Source organism: Cupressus sempervirens, chromosome 3, assembly GCF_028749045.1.
Source record: "Cupressus sempervirens isolate cs-2001-9-10 chromosome 3, ASM2874904v1, whole genome shotgun sequence".
Lineage (NCBI taxonomy): Eukaryota > Viridiplantae > Streptophyta > Pinopsida > Cupressales > Cupressaceae > Cupressus > Cupressus sempervirens.
The window spans coordinates 541,701,572-541,722,103 of NC_143120.1; the positions used below are offsets into that span (position 1 = coordinate 541,701,572).

Sequence of the window (20,532 nt, forward strand, 5' to 3'; positions counted from 1 at the left end):
CCTACTTTAACAAGAAAGAGTGCCTTGCTTTGAAAAACTAAAACAAAGTTTAGGCGTGCTCCCTATACAAGGAAGAAACTCTCACAAATAGCACCTTTGCTGGTTTACTCCCACCAAGATAATAGAACTACACACTATTAGACAACGGCAAACAAGACTTTTTGGTGCAGATCCATCTGGAGTGATCTTTTGCATAATATAATAATGTACCATTCCAACATATCAGAGATCTTCAAGCCATTTTTCCTGTTATGCATTTTATATTGGAAGCCATGAAAAACTGGTACTAGAAAAGCATGTAAAATGGTAAAACTCCTTCAAAGCCTTCAATCATTAGAATCAATGCAGGAATATCAGTAGATTTTTTGCAGACTTACAGCTGGGAATTTTAATCTGGGGAGTTTACCAGGTCTTCAACAAAAATCCATTCATATTTTCTCAAAATGCAAAAGCAAATAATTGGTGGCCCCCTCTAAATTGCTTCAACAGAAGTAATTTTATGAGCTCGATGATTATTTTCCATCACAAATACAAAACAAATGAAGGAAATAGAACTCTAAATATTTGTGGTAATAAACCGATAACAAGAACTCTCTTCTCAACTTCTATGAATGAATACATTCCAGAGCACATGAGAAATCGTAGGAACCAAAACAATGAATTTCATATTCATAAATACCAAATGTTAGATCTCCTTTACTCTTGCAAATGGATAGAGCACTCCCAAATTTGGCATTACCACCATATAGCCAGAGCAAAGGGATACCAATCGGATGACTTCCTTATAATTATAGTACCTTGGTACTAATTTGACAGGAAATCACAATGCCCAAAACCATGAAGAGATAGACAAAAACATATATTGTCAAATGACGTGTGCATCCCTTGATGATGTTTAGCTGATTTACAGATGTATAAAAATTGGGAACAAATAAATCCACTTTATAAAAAAGAATATGTTAGTAAGATTTTGCAAAGATAGCAACTTCATTTGTGCGGTTTCCTGTCATGAAACAAATCTTCTCTCCAGGAGGTTGGTCAAAAGGAAAACATCTTATTGTTGCTCCTGTTTCTTCTTTCAACTTCAATTCTTCAAAATCACTGAAATTGAGAAATAAGTTTGTTCTTAGAAACTGAAAAGGCTAAAGTCCTACAAAAAACAGCATATCCACATATAAAAATAAATCACAAGATGAATTTATCGACATTGTTTCACTTTGGTGGCTTAGCCTCAATTATGTGATTTAAGTAAGATGGTTGAGTGAATACCCTGCAGCCCAAGGACCTCGTGCCCATTTTCCTTCAGAAATAACCGTTTTGAGTTCTTCATAAGACTTTACATCCACAATGTTGCTATACAATTACAAAAAATTAAGATTAGGTGGCCCTGGCTAGCCAAACATAGTAATTAATTTGACATCAATTTTGCATCCTCTCTCTCTTGCACAGAAGTATTGAACAAGACATGCATAAGAGACAAAAATTGGGTGAACCATTTAACATATATATATATAAAGAGAATGAAAAGAGAGAACATCAAGGTTAGTAAATCTAGAAAGAAAATCAATAGACATATAAATCTAAATTTTTGCACACCACTGCCCTTTATATCATCTTATTAGCATGCAAAGGCAAGAGACTTCTATATATAGGGTTAACGTGTAGGGAAATTATATGCCACACCATCAAGGAAATGTTAATTTATCTAAAAACTAACTAAAAAGTTAGGTGCAAGTAATATGCATAAGATGTCATAAGATTTAATCAACGTTCTACTGAGTTGTGGGATTGGGATGACAAGGGGCAGCGGGGCATGTTTCTAGTACAAGGATACTTTGGGGCCATTTTTCTAGGGATGGTGAGGGACAACTTTTTTTTAAATAGGAAGATTTCAAAAAAAAATAGAGCAATTCAAATATGCATATCATAACATTGATAGAGCATTCATCATACAGACATTGTAGAAGATACATATACAGAAGTAGACATGAATTGAGATTTAATATGAGAATCAATGAACAAATCAACAAAATTCAAATTATAACAAAAGAATCACATGTTATCATAAATTATTTTACTTACAACTTAATGATTAATTAAAATCTACTTATTTAAATCTCCCAAATTCAAGAAAAAGAATCACTAAATTAAAATTTTGCATTATAATGTCATATAATTAAAATAGAACAAATGCAAATCAAAAAATATATAATATTATGTTATTCATTATGTTAAAACATAGTATACTATTGACTATAAGAAATTACGATTTATTATTTTAAACCTTAATATTAAATTTATTAAAAATAAAAAAATTAAGTTATAATATTTGAACATTTCAATAACAATAAATGTGTATATAAGAAATCAAATTAATAAATATTTCATTAATTAATTCCTAAGTCCTGCATGAAATGTTTCTGGGAAAACGCACATATTGGGGAGGTGTGGGGTATGCTTCAATGTTGTACCAATGTCCCATACCATCCCCGGTACGGGGATGAGAGTACCAGAAGAGGAACATGTCCCCTTGGAGCACAAGATATAATAAATATCTTGAAAATCCCAGTGAACTACATCTCTATCCCTGCTGTAGAATTTAAGTGCCTTTTGAAAACCTTAACATATTACCATGAGTCAATGCATCTTAAGAGCTTCCTATATATATATATATATATAATTTTTAATTTTTTTTTAATTTTTTTTTTCTTGACAACCAAATGACAGCCAACTTGCATTTAGTAATCTGAAGCATTTTTTACTACTTTTTGTCATCTTTTGGAGTTGATTAAGTTGATAAGAGACAAGTATTGGAAAAATAGAATAGCAGTAAAAAAGAAGAGAAGAAAGAACTTTCAGCTTGTTGTTCTATTGAATAATAGATGTAAATTTATACAATAGTTGACCCAACAACATTCCTAAATGACTGATAATTAGATTGACAAAAAACTACTTCATGATTTGACAACACACACAAACTTGACAGCTAACTGAAACTTATGGACACCTAACTCAAACACATCTACAATAAGAACTTGATTCAAACTAGAACTCTTTGACTCACACCTAAACTAAACTTATGTTGCCAGCAACTCAACAAGTTTTGCCACCTGTGCAACAATTATTTATTGACTAGTTGGAACATTAACTATAACAACAAGTACCATACAAATTATCTTATTGAACATTTGAAATTTATCACACGTAGGTTGTCCTTATATTAAGTTGCGAGCATATTTTTCATGTTTAGCAAGACATCTGTACCATCTCTAGACGACAAAAGAAAACAAACAGTAGCTTAAACAATTGACACTTCTATTAAGTTTACCAAGTGAATAGTCATCAAAGAGATGTCATGTTGAAAGATAAGGGTATGATTACTTCTTTTATTTTGCAAGTTTGCGTTTTGCCTCTAGGCTCAATGAATTCAAAATAGCAGCATTTGTTTTTCCTAACTAATCCTTCTTTTTGACTTAGAAATCACCATTAATGGAGATGATTATTGTCACTGTGAAGCTTGATCTCCTTTACTGTAAGAGTTTCAGGCCAATCAGATCCAACCATACCGCCCAGTAAATGCTTGCGGCATTTTATGACCAGGCCGAGGAACTACTACTATTGAAATATCATACTCACAAATCTACATACAACCAAGGATAAGACCAAACCAGCTTTACATTAGTAGAATTACATTTCATATATGATACATAGGCATCTGAATATTAAGATTCTAGAATGTTTATGACTTTGACTTCCTAAGTTTCAGTGGTTAAAAAAACTAGATTTACGTTATTGGAAATTTGGATATGATCAGGACGTTTCAAAAAGTTTCTAAAGGACAAAAATGAACAAACAGTGGCTTAAACAATAGATACTTCCAGTCAATATACCATGTGAAAAATATTCATAGAGATTCTGCATTGAATAATCAGGGTTTGAATTGTTCTTCTATTTGTAGGTTTTACTTTTTCCCCTGGCTTCAAAATAGCGGTATTTATTCTTCCTTACTGGCCTTTTGACTTGATATGAAAGATCAACATTGAATGGGAAAAAATATTGGCACCATAAAGTTTGATCTTTTACCCCCATTTGAGTTGATAAACATTTTCTCCAGGATGCATAAAAATATCATTCTCAGAAATCCATATACAACCATCACACTAAACCAACCTTATTTCATAAGAGAAAACTCTAGATGATTAATATATTCTTTGAATTGTGTTTTTACATTCAGTGCATATGTATCCAAATGTTAAAGACAGAATTTATGTTACTGTGACATCATTTAACTGTACGTATAAAAATTCCCAATATGAAACTTTGGGTGCAACCTGAGTCTGCTAGAATTTAGGATTCAATATCATTGACTTGCGATCTAATGATTCAAAGTTCGATTGCTTTTATTTCTCGGAAAAGTTTCTTATAGAATTTTTATCTTTTGATTCCCTAGGCTTTCTTGTCCTTTGCTGATAGTTTCACAACCCAGGTCTACTAGAATTCTGGATTCTATATGATTGACTGGTGCTCAATGGATGCAGAGTTCAATTGCTTTGAACATCTCAAAGGAGTCTCTTAGTAGAATTTTAATGTATTCATTCCCTCGGTTTTCCTGTCCTTTATCGATAGGTTCGCTTGTCTTGGTTCTTCGCTTGCATCTTAAGCAGAATCATCCATAGGTAAGGCATTGTTTCCTAGGTTATTGGTGGCATTATTGTTTTCCTTGTGGAAGTGTTCCCAAAAAAGCGATCTCATTGACATGTTGGCTGAATCCGTTTGTATTTATAATTTGTTTTGGAATTTTTCTATTTTGAATGTTGATATGGCTTGCTTTTAAATGCTTGGACAATATAGAATTACTCAGATCTTAGGACATGGGTTAGCTTTCAACATGTCTTAACTTTTATCTGTTCATCTGGAATATTTACGATTTTAGCGGCCAAGTTTTTAATTGTGTCCTTATAACCACCTTTTCTTTGTATGTTTCTGAAGTTATCATGTACATGAACTGTCTGCCTTAGTGTTAGCGTTCCAATAGAGGTCATTTTATAGTGAAAATCTTGTGTCCAGAACTTGTTCATGTTATTCCAAGTGTCTATTAGATTTTTACTATACTATTTTGGTTTGGACTTTTTATAGAGATGTTTGATAGCATGTATGGGCAGCTGAAGTAAACAATCTATAATAGGGATCCTGATTTGGGATTACACAAAAAGGCAAATCAAGACTACTGTTAAGTCCAAATATATCTATAACTTTCTCTCATATAGCCTTGACATTATCACCCACCTGAATTCTAAATGGCTGTTGGACCTTTCTCTGCCACTTTGGAGCGATTTTCTTCTAAGGTTCTGGAGCAGACCATTGGAACCCAAAATTACCTGCTTTCTATGGAAACTCTTTCTGCACAGGCTGCCATTCAAGAAACCTGGAGGTGAACCATATATTTGTACTGTATGCAAAACAGCCAGGATCAGTTTTGCATGTGTTTTTTTATTGCACTTTTGCCTCAGATATGGAAGATGTTTGGCTTTTCCTTCAAAAAAGACTTTACTGCTTTCAATACTATCTATGGTCAGATAAATGGCAGCAAATACTGTAACATTTTCTGGTCTATTTTTACTTCTGTTTTATAGTGGAACATTTGGAAGACTAGAAACAATGATGTATTTGCACGGAAGACCAGGTATCTTACTGAGTCTCTTTGGAGACTCATATTTTTTGGTGTTACTCTGCAGGTCACCACCATTATCAAAATGAAAGATAGCAAATTCTTGCAGGTATTGTGAGAGGGCAAAACCACCGTTGAGAAGAAAGACATTGCGAATGGCTACACCAAAATGAAGGTCAAAGAAGGATTTGAGGTCACTATAGCAGAATTTATTCAGCAATTAGAACAGAGTGGACAGTGGAACCAGAGGCAAATGGAGACACCACAGAAAGAGAACCAATGGTCCAGAGACTCAGGAATCATAGGTTACACAGAAGTCTCTCCCGATGCTATTGACTCTGATTCAGATCAGAATCTACCTCCCGGGTATGATGAAGGAAGAATTGATGATGTTATTTTTAAATAAGATTCTTATATAGTAACAGCCCTCTGTTATTTTTTGTATCTGATGTGAACTCTATACAGTCATAAACTCTCATATAACCAGTTTTTGGTAAGTAAGATCTAATGTAAAAACTCTTGGTATTTTAAATGATTTTGAATAGACAAAAAAAATGACCACCGTGGCATGGCAATGGAACACAATGAACACCCCATTCCATATGACACCTTTCACTACAAATCCCAAACCAAGGGCTAGGATTATGCCTCCTAATGATGAACAGGAGAAGAAAGGTTAATAAAGGCTCTTCAAAAGATATATACAACTAATGAGTCAATTATACTTTGGAAACAATGGCTTGCCTTTGTTAAACTTTTCAAAATTCAAACTAGAGGGAAAAGTAGATAGAGCTACATTATAGCTCACACAAACCATATGAATGGTGGCCATAGCATGTGTTAACTCTCGTGCCAATGTGTGTATTAAATTCTTCATCCTATCTCTCCATTTCAGGGAATGGACATTATTTCTAATAGCTTACAGTTTCTGTTTATATCCTCCAATAGTGGGTTTAACAATTTAGAAATGAAACTTCTTAAATATTTATCAAGAAATACAGATATAACAATATCAAGTATTATTTTGTAATGTTCAGAAACTGAGAATGTAGAACAGTAAAATATATTGCAGTCAATAACAGATTTGTCATTAATTAAAAGGAAGGTTAAATAATGACATTTGCTTATCTTTATAAGCAAATTACACTCATGAATTTACTGTGCAAAGTTTGTAGCATATGACACTATATTTTGAAGTGTATTGCTTCTGGTGACTCTTACTTCAACACCTGAGATTATCCTCCTTGGATAGCGAGCAGAGACTGAGATCCAACTAAAAATCCTGGCTAAAGTGAGGTTGAGACACCTTCCAGAAACATGTTCCGCTTTTCAGCTTGAAGATTCACATGCCAGAAAACAAAAGATAAATACACCCATGCTCAGAAGCCAGTCTCACCCAGCTAGCAATGGTCACCCTTCAATAGAAGTATTCTTCAATCAAACGACTAAAGAAATGGAAGGTTTTCACTGAAGTCAATCATTCCTCAAACCCATGCCTGTAAACCCTTATCTGACATATAAACTGATTCCAGATTCAAATGGAATCGCCCAGCAATGCACATAAATAATAGTTGCTCATAAATGAAAGTATCCTTCATTGTTTCATGGTGTCTACCTTGCCTGTGACTCCACAAACTCAGCAAACAGAAAAGGTTCCAATAATAGCATAATAAGGTCTCAATCCTACACCAAAATTAACAATAAAGCTGTCTCATTATTTATAGCTTTAGTTCTGTCATTCTTCTATATAACATTTATACTTTCTTTCTAAAGAAGACTATTAAATATTCAAACCCTGAAATTTGTCTTGACAACAAGACATTATAAATTCAACAAGCTCCTCCAATGATTCCCAAAATCTAAATCGTTGTTCCAAATGACCAGCTAGGGAAGGTAAACTGATAGCCCTTAGGGTTTTTGTCCTTGGGTTCTTACTCCTCAAGCTCCTCTCTGAATCTAGAAATGATAATATATACCAAGCATTGTGAAAATGAGTTTCACATCATTCTTTTATAAGCAACCGAGGAACTTTATGAAAAGTTCTTTCAAGTTCCTGCCAAATAAGTTATCCATAAGATGATACTTTATTTGACAGCTTGAAATAATTGCTTTAATTTATTTCCCGAGTGTCATACTTAGCCTATGGAACTGAATAGATGATACTTTATTTGACAGCTTGAAATAATTACTTTAATTTATTTCCTCACTGTCATACTTAGCCTACCTAACTAAATAGGCTAAGTGGTCGCCTCCGACTACTCCTCGAAATGGGACATCAGCGTGGAAAAGATAAACCAAAGTGAAGGATACTTGCAATTTGCCTCCTTTCATAAGTTTTCAGTTCCTTTCCATAGAGATAAATTAGTTGACATACAACTTAATGTCCTATAAGGAGAAATAAACTTACCTCTCAATGAAAAAAGAAATGGTAGCTGTGCATAGTGCCTTGTGACTTCAATATTGATAAACTTTTGAGAGTTGATGGATTCTAGCTCTATGGTAGGATGTTGATCCTAAAGACACCACACAAATTGATGAGGAGGCACAAGAGGAATTGGTAGGTGTTCTATTGGATAAGGCAGACTCTGATGTTGGCAATGAATTAGATTTAGAATTATTATTTTGATATCAGTCAATATGATGAAAAAGAAAAGCAGAAGAAGATCCTAGATTGTCTACATTTAGTCATTCTATACTTGTAGCCTTCCTGCCTTATCATTTTGTTGTATTACTATTACATATATGCACACTGGCAATGAGAAGTCAATTCCAAATAATTACACATTGAAAGTTTGTTAATTTGTATGTCAACTCATGTGAATTATCAATTCACCTCTAATGTTTCCTGATATGGTTCTATAATGTTATATGAACAATGCCTTAGATCTGATTAACAAAAAGTGTATTTTTTAATTGCCATTACCTTTAAAAGGGACTCCTATTCCCTACAATCCCATAAATTTGGTGTAACATAGATTATAATGTTTCTAAATAGTTACAGCTGCAAAATTCTAGTATACAATCCAGAGCAACTGCTACAAACTACAGAAAAAAGACCTCCAGATGGCTAAAAATTAAAAAGACAAACCAACCAAAAGTGAGTAGTCACCATTGGGCCAACAAAGGGCCCAAGAGACAAAATTAGCACAAATGTTGTGCCATCTTAAAATTCTAAAAGTCAGGATAGACGTTTAGGGTGGGAGTGAGCTTAGGTTAATGATACTAGAGAGTAAAGAACACTCTAGTGGTTCATTTTGATAAGGTCAACCTCTTTCTTCAAGAGCTCCTATTGCCAGTTGGAGGTGCCTAGAAGCCTGTGAGAATGGAACCTTGGTCAGTTGTGTAAAACTCATCATTTTCTAGGTTTACTCCATGCTCGTTTGGACTCTCTTATTTTAAATATCACTTAATATAAAAACAATTATTTTTGTACACATTGATTGGTTGTAGAGATGCTTCAGCTCATTCTATTTGCACCAACCAACATGAGAAGCCTATCCACCATCTGTTAAGAATGAAAAATATGTTGTACACACTACCCAGCTTTACTATTGTACATGAATACCTATCACAAATCAGTGAGTACCTGTCACGGAATGCAATAGCCCTTGCCAATAGAGCTGATTGTATTTCTTCCAATTTTTCTTCCACATATGCTTTTATAAATGATGAATCCATGGATATTCCATAAGCTTTGCCATGTTTCCCTGGAACATCTCGCCTGGAAACAACCACCGTCTTGTTTAAGAGGTCACGTGGACCAATTTCAATCCTTAAGGGCACCCCCTGCAAGCCAATGAAAAATATGGCATGGAATGGAATAAAAAAATTACTAGAAGAAATAGCGTAAATTTGCAGATTTAAACATACAGATAAACTCATACTTACCTCCTGTAATATGAAATTAGTAATTACTCTAGCATACGAATATATAAGTCCCTAACATGGACATACTTCTACATAGAACAACATGCTAATGCGTGAAAACAAACAACACACCTTCATTTCCCAGAAGTTGAATTTCCATCCTGGAGTCTTTTGGTCAGAGTCATCTAATTTGACCCGAATGCTAGCTTCCTTAAGAATCTTTTCTAGGTTAGATGCTACCTCTAATACTCCTCTCTTCTCATCTGACATTTTCCATATTGGAACAATCACTACCTGTAGTAATAACAAAGAAAATCAAAAGAATTGCCAATCAGTTACTAATTATGGGTTCTCCAAACTTCTTATATGTAGCCATAAATCATCTTATCTTTGCCACTGATAAGCAATCTATTAAAATATGAAAAGGTGCTCCAAGTTTTCATTAGGGTAAGCATTGTAGGGTGAAGCAGACTCCACAAGTCACTTAGGCTTTTGGCCATTAGTCAACAGATTGGCCAAGGTTGGGAATCATAAACATATATTTTAAGCCCAAGGAGAAGCCTTTACTAGAGATTCAGAAGTCAAAGCATTTAGGGGGATTCATCATGGCATGTTTTTAAATCAATAAATTAAGACTGCCAAGCATATTCATGAGATCATAGGCTCATTTGGATTGCATGATATCATGAGTAATGCTAGGGCATGTTACTCTCTTAAGATCTCCAAATTCTAAGAGTATGGTCCATGTGGCAGCTCTTGTCACCTTTCTTCAAAGGTTTTTTAAGTGCTCACAAAATGCTTGAGATTTCACTGCTAAGCTGATTTCTATTTAGTATTGTCACACTATTATTAGTAGATCTGGCAAAAAGGCTCAAATATGGTGTAATAGGCTCATTTCAATTAAATAGAGAAGGGAAAGTGTATCAAGACCTTTGTAGGCTAATATCTGAATATTGCCCCTTTCAAATGTAACCACAAAGTGATAAGACGCAACTGTTAGAATATTGTGTGCCTAAGAACAAGATTCTATAATGGGTAGCCAACTTGTGGTAAATGTAATCATTTGTAGATAGGATGGACCTAATAGATAGCTTTTGTGATGAACCCAATAATAATTTTTGAAACAAGTTATATTGGTCATATGCTGCCCTAATGTGTAAGTTTACCTTCCCCTACTTTAAAGAGTGGTTACATAAACAGGCATTGACCATTATAAATCATGGATCATAGATCATAGATCTGTTCTATTTTGTAGTAGAGTTAAAGTAGGGAAGAAGTTTTGGATCTCATAGAGAAAAATAATCTGGAGTGATTCCTTCCTTAAAGAACAATGTATCGTATAGCCCCTCAAAAATTAGGGCAATTCATCCTGATATATCATGTGCATGTGATTTACATTAATATTTTGCAATATTTATCTGTAGAGGATATTCAGATCCGCACAAGGGACATAACCCATTTCAAGAGACTAGAACAGAAACTCCAAAAAAGGCCGTCAACAATATGTTACAAAGGGTTTTCATGAACTAGTGATACCAACAAGAAGCTTGCACCTAGGTCGAACAAAAGCTGGGAAAAGAAGGGCCTTCAAGTGTGAATCGCTAAATATTAATTTTTAAATAAGGATAGTTCAACAAAACAACTACCCTGGTTCAATTCTGCTTGTGTACTACTGTAAGAAATATGTAATATTGAATTACTAAGAAGTAGCCATAAACGAATATAAGGAAAAATAAACACAAAACAGAAATCAAACTTGCAGCCCTGAGCATTGAGTTGCAATGAAGTTTTGAGTAAGCTGGAAATGAAGGCCAGTAACATTGTTTGTGATTTTGTGGTGTTAGTTTTTCAAATTTAAAAGTGTACTTAGATACATACACTTAGTGTGAGTTCAAACAGATAAAATTCTACTTTTTGATTTTATGTTTTTTGTTTACAATTTTTTGTTTTGTTTTGGACATGGGTTTTGCCCAAATACATCTTGAACAAACCAACAATGTACCTTGACAGGGCCCACAATCCTTGGACAGCTTATGCAGCTACCAAAGGTATACCTGTACTTAGTACAAGTACCATCTGTTAAAATTCAATACATTATATGCAGATTCTGTACTCTAGGGTTTGAAACAAATCGACTAACTTAACCTTCAACCAAACCTACAATTATGAGTGCACCTGCCGGCAAATAAAAACTTCTGCAAGTACAAAATAATAAAACAATAAAATGCAAATCTGAACTCTTCAGTTTCTGGGAAAATGATTTTTATTATTCTGGAAAATTTCTGAATGCAAAAGATGGACATCACAGGGTCATAAACAACCCGTGAACTTGGTGCTTCAGACTAGAAAAAGGCAACCCTACTTTTTTATTGTCATATATTACCAAAGAAACATCTAAATATAAACAAGCCATCCAAAATAATATAATAAAAGCAGTGTTCAAAACTTAAAAGTTTAAAACAAATTAGAGCCTATGCATCCTCTGCTCTGTCACCCATGGTTGTGGATAGTGGCACGGAGGACCCCCAAAACCAGGTGATCCACCTGATAAGGCTCCACCCATTATGGGCATGAAAAACTGTGAAAATAGTTGGAAATGTGCGCTGGTGGGACAGAACCAGACATTGCCTGACAAAAAGCTTATGCTGAACTTCCTGCAAACTAAACTCGTGCTCCAAGACACATTGTTGGATGGTGTGGTAGAGTCGTGGAATGAGGCCCTAATGGAGAGATTATTTTCATTCAGACCGTTAATACAGATGATCAGTAAATGGATCGCTTCTACTTAGATCCTGAAAGGCAATGTTGCTCCTAGTGCAATGCAGGGAGCTCTGTTTCTCTTTAAATTTACCTCCATGGAGGGCTTGAAAACAATCCTCTCCAAACCATGGAAATATGGAAAGTGTCACCTTTCCTTGTCCAAATGGAAGTCAGATTTTGACCCAAATGCGTATTTGAACAAGATAGTGTCGACATGGGTGAGAATGTTGGGTCTGCCATTAGAATTCTGGGATGAACAAGTATTTCAGTGGGTAGGGAAGTCTTTTGGGCAATACTTGCGAACTGATGAGATAAGAAAGTCAAAAACCAAGTTAATTTTTGCACATTTCTGTGTTTATGTTTCTATTCTCAAAACTCTCCTAAATTGTATTGTTATGCAGTCTACAGTGGAGAATAGGACTCAAGCACTCATTTACGAGAATGCTACCATCCACTGTCAAACCTGTGCCAAACCTGGTCATTTGTGTTCTGACAGCAGGGCCCATTAAGGCAAACCCCCTGCTAGGGCCAAAAAGTTGACAAAGCTCCCCTCGACCCCAGTAATTGCAAAAGGCACCTCTGATATCCTTTTGGGAGGTACCCTTGCATGGTCTATTTGCCTTTGAGACTTGTTGAGCATATCTCCTTCATCAAGGATGCAGGAGTTGAAAATCACTACCACTTGAGTGGGAAGATTTCTGACATCATACTACAAATGCTGGTATGTATAGGAGCAGAGAATGGATTGACAGCCATGACTGGGAGAATATTGATGACCTCACCACTGTGGAGAAAAAGGTTGAGATAATCCTATAGCAGGTGAACATGACTTGATAATATATCAATATTGTCATGGATTACATTTGGTCAGGCTCCCCCTATCTCATTAGTAATGCCCATGGTGCCTCAAGAGAGCTCATTATTATGTGGGATCGTAGGAAGACTAATGCCAACCTAATAAGCTTCATGTCCAACTTCCTGGTGGTCACCATGGCTGCTACTGATGTTGCTTGGAACTTGGTTAATATCTATGTACCAGACACCCTCTTGGGCAAACAAGTTGTTCGGGAAGAAATTTCAGAGATAATCACGAAAATCTGTGATGCTCATTGGATGATGGCTGGTGATTTCAACACACCATTATCTCCCTTGGAGATCCGGAGGTGTGATGAACCATTCAGAGCATGGCCAATCTAGCAGATTTAATCACCAAGGCGGGCCTCCTAGATATTGATTTATATAGATTAAGTACACCTGGTCAAATCATATGAAAGGAAGCAGCCTTATTCAAGTGAAGTGGGATAGGTTTCACACAAGGATGTGGGATTTAATGCTACTTTGGTGGCCCTCCCAAGAACTGTTTCAGATCATAATGCAGTTCTCTTCAGTTGGAAGGAGAAACATTTATAAGGACCAGTCCCTTTCAAGTACAAAACAATGTGGTCTTTGCATAATGACTTTGCTAACTACACTAAAAAATGGTGGAATACCCCTATACAGATCTCTGCATTGTTTAGATTTTGTAGGAAACTGGAGATTGTGAGGACGATTGTAAAGGGGTGCAGCAAATGGACCTTTGGGAACATCTTTACCCAAAGGAAGGATATTGGCCTAAGCTTGAAGACTATACAAGAAAAAATGTAAAACACAGAGGATTCTCAGGAAATTTGCAAAGAAGAAGAATCTCTATGCGAAAAATGGAAAGAAATTTAAAGAAGGAAGAGATCTTTTGGAAGCAAAGATGGGGGATACAGTGGTTAAAAAAGAGGACAGGAACTCAACCTTCTTTCACAAATCTACAAGCAGACACGGGAGGAGAAATGGGATACAAAGTCGAAAAGATGATTTCAACCAAGATGTCACAGTGAGCAGCAGCTTGGCGTTTTGGCTACTGACTACTTCAGCAATGCTTTTAGGGGAGATAGATATAATGATGGTGTCAACGAAGACCAGCTTCTTCAAAGCATGCAACCAACTCTCACTCTAGAGGATGATGCTCTAAACTTGGCCCCTTTCACTGAGGATGAAATGAAATTTGTCATCTTTTCAATAGGGGTCTATAAAGCCCTGTTGGGTGGATATTTTGCAACCGACAATTTTGTGAAAATCCAGTCACCAAATAGATAGACCAGCCACAGCATGTGAGACAAAATTTCTTCAATATTAAAGGGAAGGCTCCCCCTTCTCACCATTCCTTGGATCAACTCAAGGTAAGCAAGAAGTTGAAAAATTTGTGAGAGGTGTTACCAATAGTCTTTCTTCTTAACTTTTAGGAAAGAATCCACTTACACGCGGAGTGAGTAAAGGGCAAGATGAAATCTCTAACTACACTTCTATCTAGTAGTTGGAAACTGTGATACCAATAAACCAACACCAACTCAAAGGCTGATTGAAAGCATACCAATTTGGCTCTAAATCCTATTTGTCTAGCTTATAAGAAAAATCACTACCATTGGGGCACAAAGACTTCCAGAAGTAGATGATCTCTATTCTATAAGAAAAACCTCTATCATTGCATAGACTTCCAAAAGTAGAGAAATTCTAACTATTTTTCGTGAATTTGAGATGGCAACACCAGCTACAAGCAAAGCTTCTAGTCTATGTATTAACACAACCTCTCCCAATCAAAGCTTTGGCTCCAATTGCTTCTTAACTCACTATGCTTTATTATTGAACACAAAATAATAACATGAATAAAAAACAATAGACATAAATTGCAGTCAAAGCTTCTAATTTTCTCTATCACAATTGCTTCCAATCAAAGCTTTGAATCCAGTTGCTTCTTTCATTCACTTTTCTTCCAAATTTGTACTACACTATCAAAGTTATGCTTGCACAAGTGTGGTAAATGTTGAAGTAACATGGATTGTTTTCTACAAATATACTAACATGACCATTGTGATTGATCTTTTCAAATGTAGATTTGGATCTCATATAAATATGAGAGAAGAGACATGTCTCTATTGTGTAATCATCATTTAATAGTATTATAATAACATAAATAATAATATGTATAACAATATATATAGATGTAATATATATATAACATAATATATAAATAATAATTTATATAGATTATATACAATTATTTAACATGAATAAGTATATATCGAAAATGATGATTTACCAATAATAATAATGTATCTCGGGTCAAATCAATCCGACTGAAGCTACAACCTTAGCACTCCCTCTTAGCTAAGGAGGATTTGTAGAATACATTATGCTCTCAAGTATATGAAGAGATATCATCTCGATATGATATTCTTGGAATGGCATATTTAAGGATATAAACATAAATCCATCAACTTAGATGTTATATTTTAATATAATCTAAAGTATGATTCAACAAGTAATATCAATCATATGATATTCATCATACGCATATTCTTTTGGTATGTGCATTGGCATCAAATCCTTGACGCCTACCAAAAGAATATAATATATCCTCTAAGGATATGAGTTATCTAATTTCCAAGACAACTTAACAAGAAATCACAAAGTCATGGTCTCTATCATGACAAGTATCATGATTTCCGCCACTCCAGGACAACAACTTAATGAAGTCTAATCATGACACATTTGTTATCATGACTTTTAGCACTCTAGGGCAATAGCTTAATGAAGTCTATCATGATAACAAGTCTACCATTTATAAGATAGCCACCTTACAATGGTTACCTTCTGTATGATACGTTCGTTATCATGACTTCCAACACACTGGGACAACAACTTAAAGAAGTTTGTCATGATAATAGACCTACAATTTATAAGATCATACCTTACAATGGTTACCTTCTATTTATATATGTCAATGAAAGATCATCACCTTTCATTACATATCATATGTGAAATAGTAACCACCATGAACTAAGTGAGAGGTGGTACAAAGGCTTTCACCTGAATTTTCTCTCACAAAGAAGAATGCATTACAAGGAGTTTCACTTAGAACTTCTCCTCATAGAGAAGATATCATTCACAAAGGATTGCACTTCAAAAATTCTCCCTCGGAATGATGATCCTAGGAAGTTAGGTCCAGTACTTACTCTCTTAGAGGTTCTCTTCCCCCAAGGAATCTTCTCAGACTAGATCTGAATACTTCCTCATGATGCACTCAAGAGTAGGCCCATCAAAATCATGCAATCACACATGTATTTCTAGACTCCCTCTGAGTTTCAATTTTCTAAGCTCCTGTGTTGCCTTCGAAGAAGTGTCATACTCCCTCTTAATGTAGAAGGATACTCATAATCTCAATCATCAAGGATATATTTAATATTCTTTAAGAGCCTCACTTTTTCCAGCCTAATCACAACTTCTTTTAAGCTATTGTCATAAGCTGCCTAATGTGTCATTCTTCTTTTCCTACAAGATCAACTTCAGATACAAAGGAAAAGATCAAGACAAAATAACTCTTATAGTATGTGTAACATTACAAATAAGAGAGAGAAAACAGTGAGAAGATAAATTTAATATTCAAGGCTAATGAATACTTATCTGTACATCATAAAAGTTTCTCAATGAAGGTCCATATGCATCAAAAACTATCTCCATATAGGCATTGGTCAAATAATGGGAATAAACCATTGTTTATTATTTCCCCCTTCAATGTAAAATTCCCACTTATTCCATTTTATAGAGTTTTCAGTCCCTATCAACATCTATATCATTGTCTTTTAAACTTTAATATGGTGAATGTACTTTCAATTCAACTTTCTTAGTGATGAGTCTCATACAATAAAACTTGTAGATTGAATATCAAATAATGGCTAGTAAGTATATTCATACTTCCCTCCAAATTGATCTATGACCATACAACAAAATTGATAGAAGGAAATTTGATGTCGAAACCTCCAAGCCTCTGCATTGAGAAGATGTGATTATCTCCTATAAATTTGAGTTTAAGGATATTTGATACACCATGCACCATAGACCAAGCTCTTTACAATATGTTTTTCTTTATATATACATACCCTATCCATTTCTGAAGGTTTCTCATCACAATAGAATTCAGTAGCTTCCTCTATGTCTACCCTTTGTGACGGTCTATTTATATCATTGACAACATGACACACTTTTAATGTTTTCTCGATTTAATCATTTCCAAGTCTTTTGTCTTATCTCACATTTGATGATGTACGGCGAACACAATATGTCTACCCTATTTTGTAACATGCGATTTCATCTCCTTTCATTCTACATTCATGGTGTACATCACTTCCTTGTGATATACACAAGGGTAGGCCCATTAAAATCACTTAGTTAAAAGGCATATTCATGAATCAAAGTCCTCTTGACTACTACAATTTATTGATAACTGGAGAATCCCTCTCAACGCGGTTTACTCCCTTGGAATCAATATGATCATGATCACCGAAACTCGGCTGAATCACAATCTTATAAATGGTAGACCTATTATCATGACAAACTTCATTAAGTTGTTGTCCTAAAGTGTTGGAAGTCATGATAACGAACGTGTCATACAGAAGGTAACCATTGTAAGGTGGCGATCTTATAAATGGTAGACCTATTATCGTGACAGACTTCATTAAGTTGTTGCCCTAGAGTGCTAGTAGTCATGATAACGAACACATCATGATTAGACTTCATTAAGTTGTTGTCCAGAAGTGTCGAAGATCGTGATACTTGTCATGATAGAGACCATGGTCCATGACTTTCTGATTTCTTGTTAAGTTGTCCCAAAAATTAGATAACTCATATCTTTCTAGGATATATCATTTTCTTTGTTAATCTCTAGCCAAGATTTATTTTATCTTGACCTAAATTTTGGATGCCCCCACTATCCTTGTTCTTTCACGTTAATGGTTTATCCATATCTAAGTATTATCAAAAGTTCTTTCTATTTGCTTATTAAAAGTTCTTTCTATCGATGAGGTCTCCATGCACTATCAATGGTGGCATTCCCTCCTTTCAGTAGATTGATCTTTAACTATCATGATTTGACCGCTCCACTATTGCCAATGGTGAGCAGTGCCAAATTGTTTCATCATATTTTAATTTGTGTTCATTTGCAGCCTTGCTCCGATACCATGTTGAAGTAACATGGATCGTTTTCTGCAAATGTACTAACATGACCATTATGATTAATCTTTTCAAATGCAGATTTGGATCTCATATAAATATGAGAGAGGAGACATGTCTCTATGGTGTAATCATCATTTAATAATATTATATTAACATAAATAATTATATGTATAACAATATATATAAAGATATAATATATATAGTATAATATATATATGTATATATATATATATAGAAAATGATTATTTACTAATAGTAATAATGTATCTCAAATCAAATCAATCCAACTGAAGCTACAACCTTAACAGCAGAACTTTCTTGCATACAACAAAAGGTGATTTTTACAATGAGGGGGCACTCCTTTATATAGGCAAATGAGTTGAGAACAAGGACGAAAAAGTGGGAGCAACTCAACCAACTTTGACCCAGTCAAACTAACAAGAGAAATTATTGGATTACATGTCATTACACATGTAAGTCCTATTGCATGTAATTACACATTTTCATATAATACATCCTCTTCAATTACAAACATGAAACAAGATGAAGAAGAAGAAAGACGGAAGAGAAATGAAACAATCCTAGGGATTGTTCTGAAGGGCCTTGTACGTGGCGATACAATTCCAGATGACCACAGGATCGGGAGTTCTTCTATTTTGTACCACTACATTAACCTTGATAACCATGGTGTTGCATCTTTTGATAGCCTCTAACTCTCTTTGATGAATTATTCGTTGTCATTTGAAAACTCGATGTGATCAAGCTTTTTTCGCTCAAGTTGTCGTGAATTCTCCTTTGTAGATTGGCACATTCTGATGTTAAATTTGTAACTTTGATCACCATACTAATCTAACTATGTAGATCGCACAAATCTTATCTTTCATGTAATACCTTTTATATATATATATAGCTCCTTGTCTAGGCATAATCGGTGACTTCTTGAGATGATTGTGTTTTAGTATTAACCTTAACTAATCTTAGTTAAATCTATTTACTAACCAATACCTTCTTTGAGCACCGATTATGAGAATGTAGTTGTGGGCTGACCTAGATAGGGTCATGTCCCTTTAAGGGACATGTCCTTTAGTTACGGTATTTATATAGGGTGTGGTTGTAGTTAAAGGACACACAAATTATATACACTCTGCTCCTTTAAGCAATTTCGCCTTATACGAATACTTGCAGAGACAAAAACATTTCAGAATAATATTTATATTACTGACATTACTTCATACAAGTTTGAATCACAAAGATCATCTTCAGCGAGCATCATAGTAGTTATTATCTCAGTCCGATCACACAGAATTTGTAAAAACTTTACATGGTATTAGAGCTCTGGTAGTCGACCTAGGCTCTACAAATTGACAGTTAGACTTTGAATATCTAGCAACTTCCTTCTATCTTCAATGGCAAGCACAATCAAACCCGAGGACATGTTTTATGGGAAAGAAGATTTTTTCAATTGGAAATTCAGAATCATGATGATTCTCGAAGACAATGTTGTGAAACAGTTTGTTAACTCAGCATCCAAGCAACCTAATAGAACTATCAGGAGTAAAGGAAATAGGAAAGTCATGCAGATCATATTAGATGGAGTGAAAAATGAAATAGTACCTATGCTAATGAAACATCAAATAGCATTTGATATGATGAATGCATTATTAAATGCATATGAGGTTAACAATGCAACTAGAACCCTTGCACTAAAAAGGCAGCTAAATCATATACACATAAAGAAGGGAGAATCTATGAACTAAAAAGGCAGCTAAATCATATATAGATAAAGAAGGGAGAATCTATGAATTTGAGATGACCCTAACTATTAAGGTCACTTAAAAACAAATGCTTAAATGTGACAGTGCGTTAGACACTTGTTTTGTAATCTGAAACTGAACTGTAAAGATAATGTTCTATAAATTTGCCAAAAATAGTAAATGGAAAAGATATCTCAATCAATTCACTGAATGTGCTAGAAATAACAATTGCAATGGTAATTCTGACAGTATTTACTTATTTCCGTTACTGGTCTTACAATCTTCGTAACAAATGCATAATAATGTACTTAATTTTCAAATAATGGTAACAACATCAAGAACCTAAGTTTTATTACTTCCATGGATTCCGCCAGATTGGTAATGCTGCTAACAGATTTCGTATCAGCCCTTTACATTCTGAAAATTCGTTCCAACCTACTGCAC

The 20,532-nt window shown here is 34.7% G+C and overlaps 1 protein-coding gene across 1 annotated transcript in view; it reads right to left on the minus strand.

Moving 5' to 3' along the window:
- Positions 1-644: 644 nt before the first annotated feature.
- OVA6 (Class II aaRS and biotin synthetases superfamily protein) overlaps positions 645-20,532 on the minus strand; it is a 68,311-nt gene continuing 48,423 nt past the window's right edge. The window contains exons 8-11 of the mRNA XM_089820771.1: positions 9,668-9,829; positions 9,255-9,454; positions 1,270-1,353; positions 645-1,101 (exon numbers count right to left, since the gene is read on the minus strand). Of these exons, the coding sequence (XP_089676897.1) occupies positions 960-1,101; positions 1,270-1,353; positions 9,255-9,454; positions 9,668-9,829 (588 nt within the window). The 3' untranslated portion in view covers positions 645-959. The remainder of the gene's footprint in view (positions 1,102-1,269; positions 1,354-9,254; positions 9,455-9,667; positions 9,830-20,532) is intronic.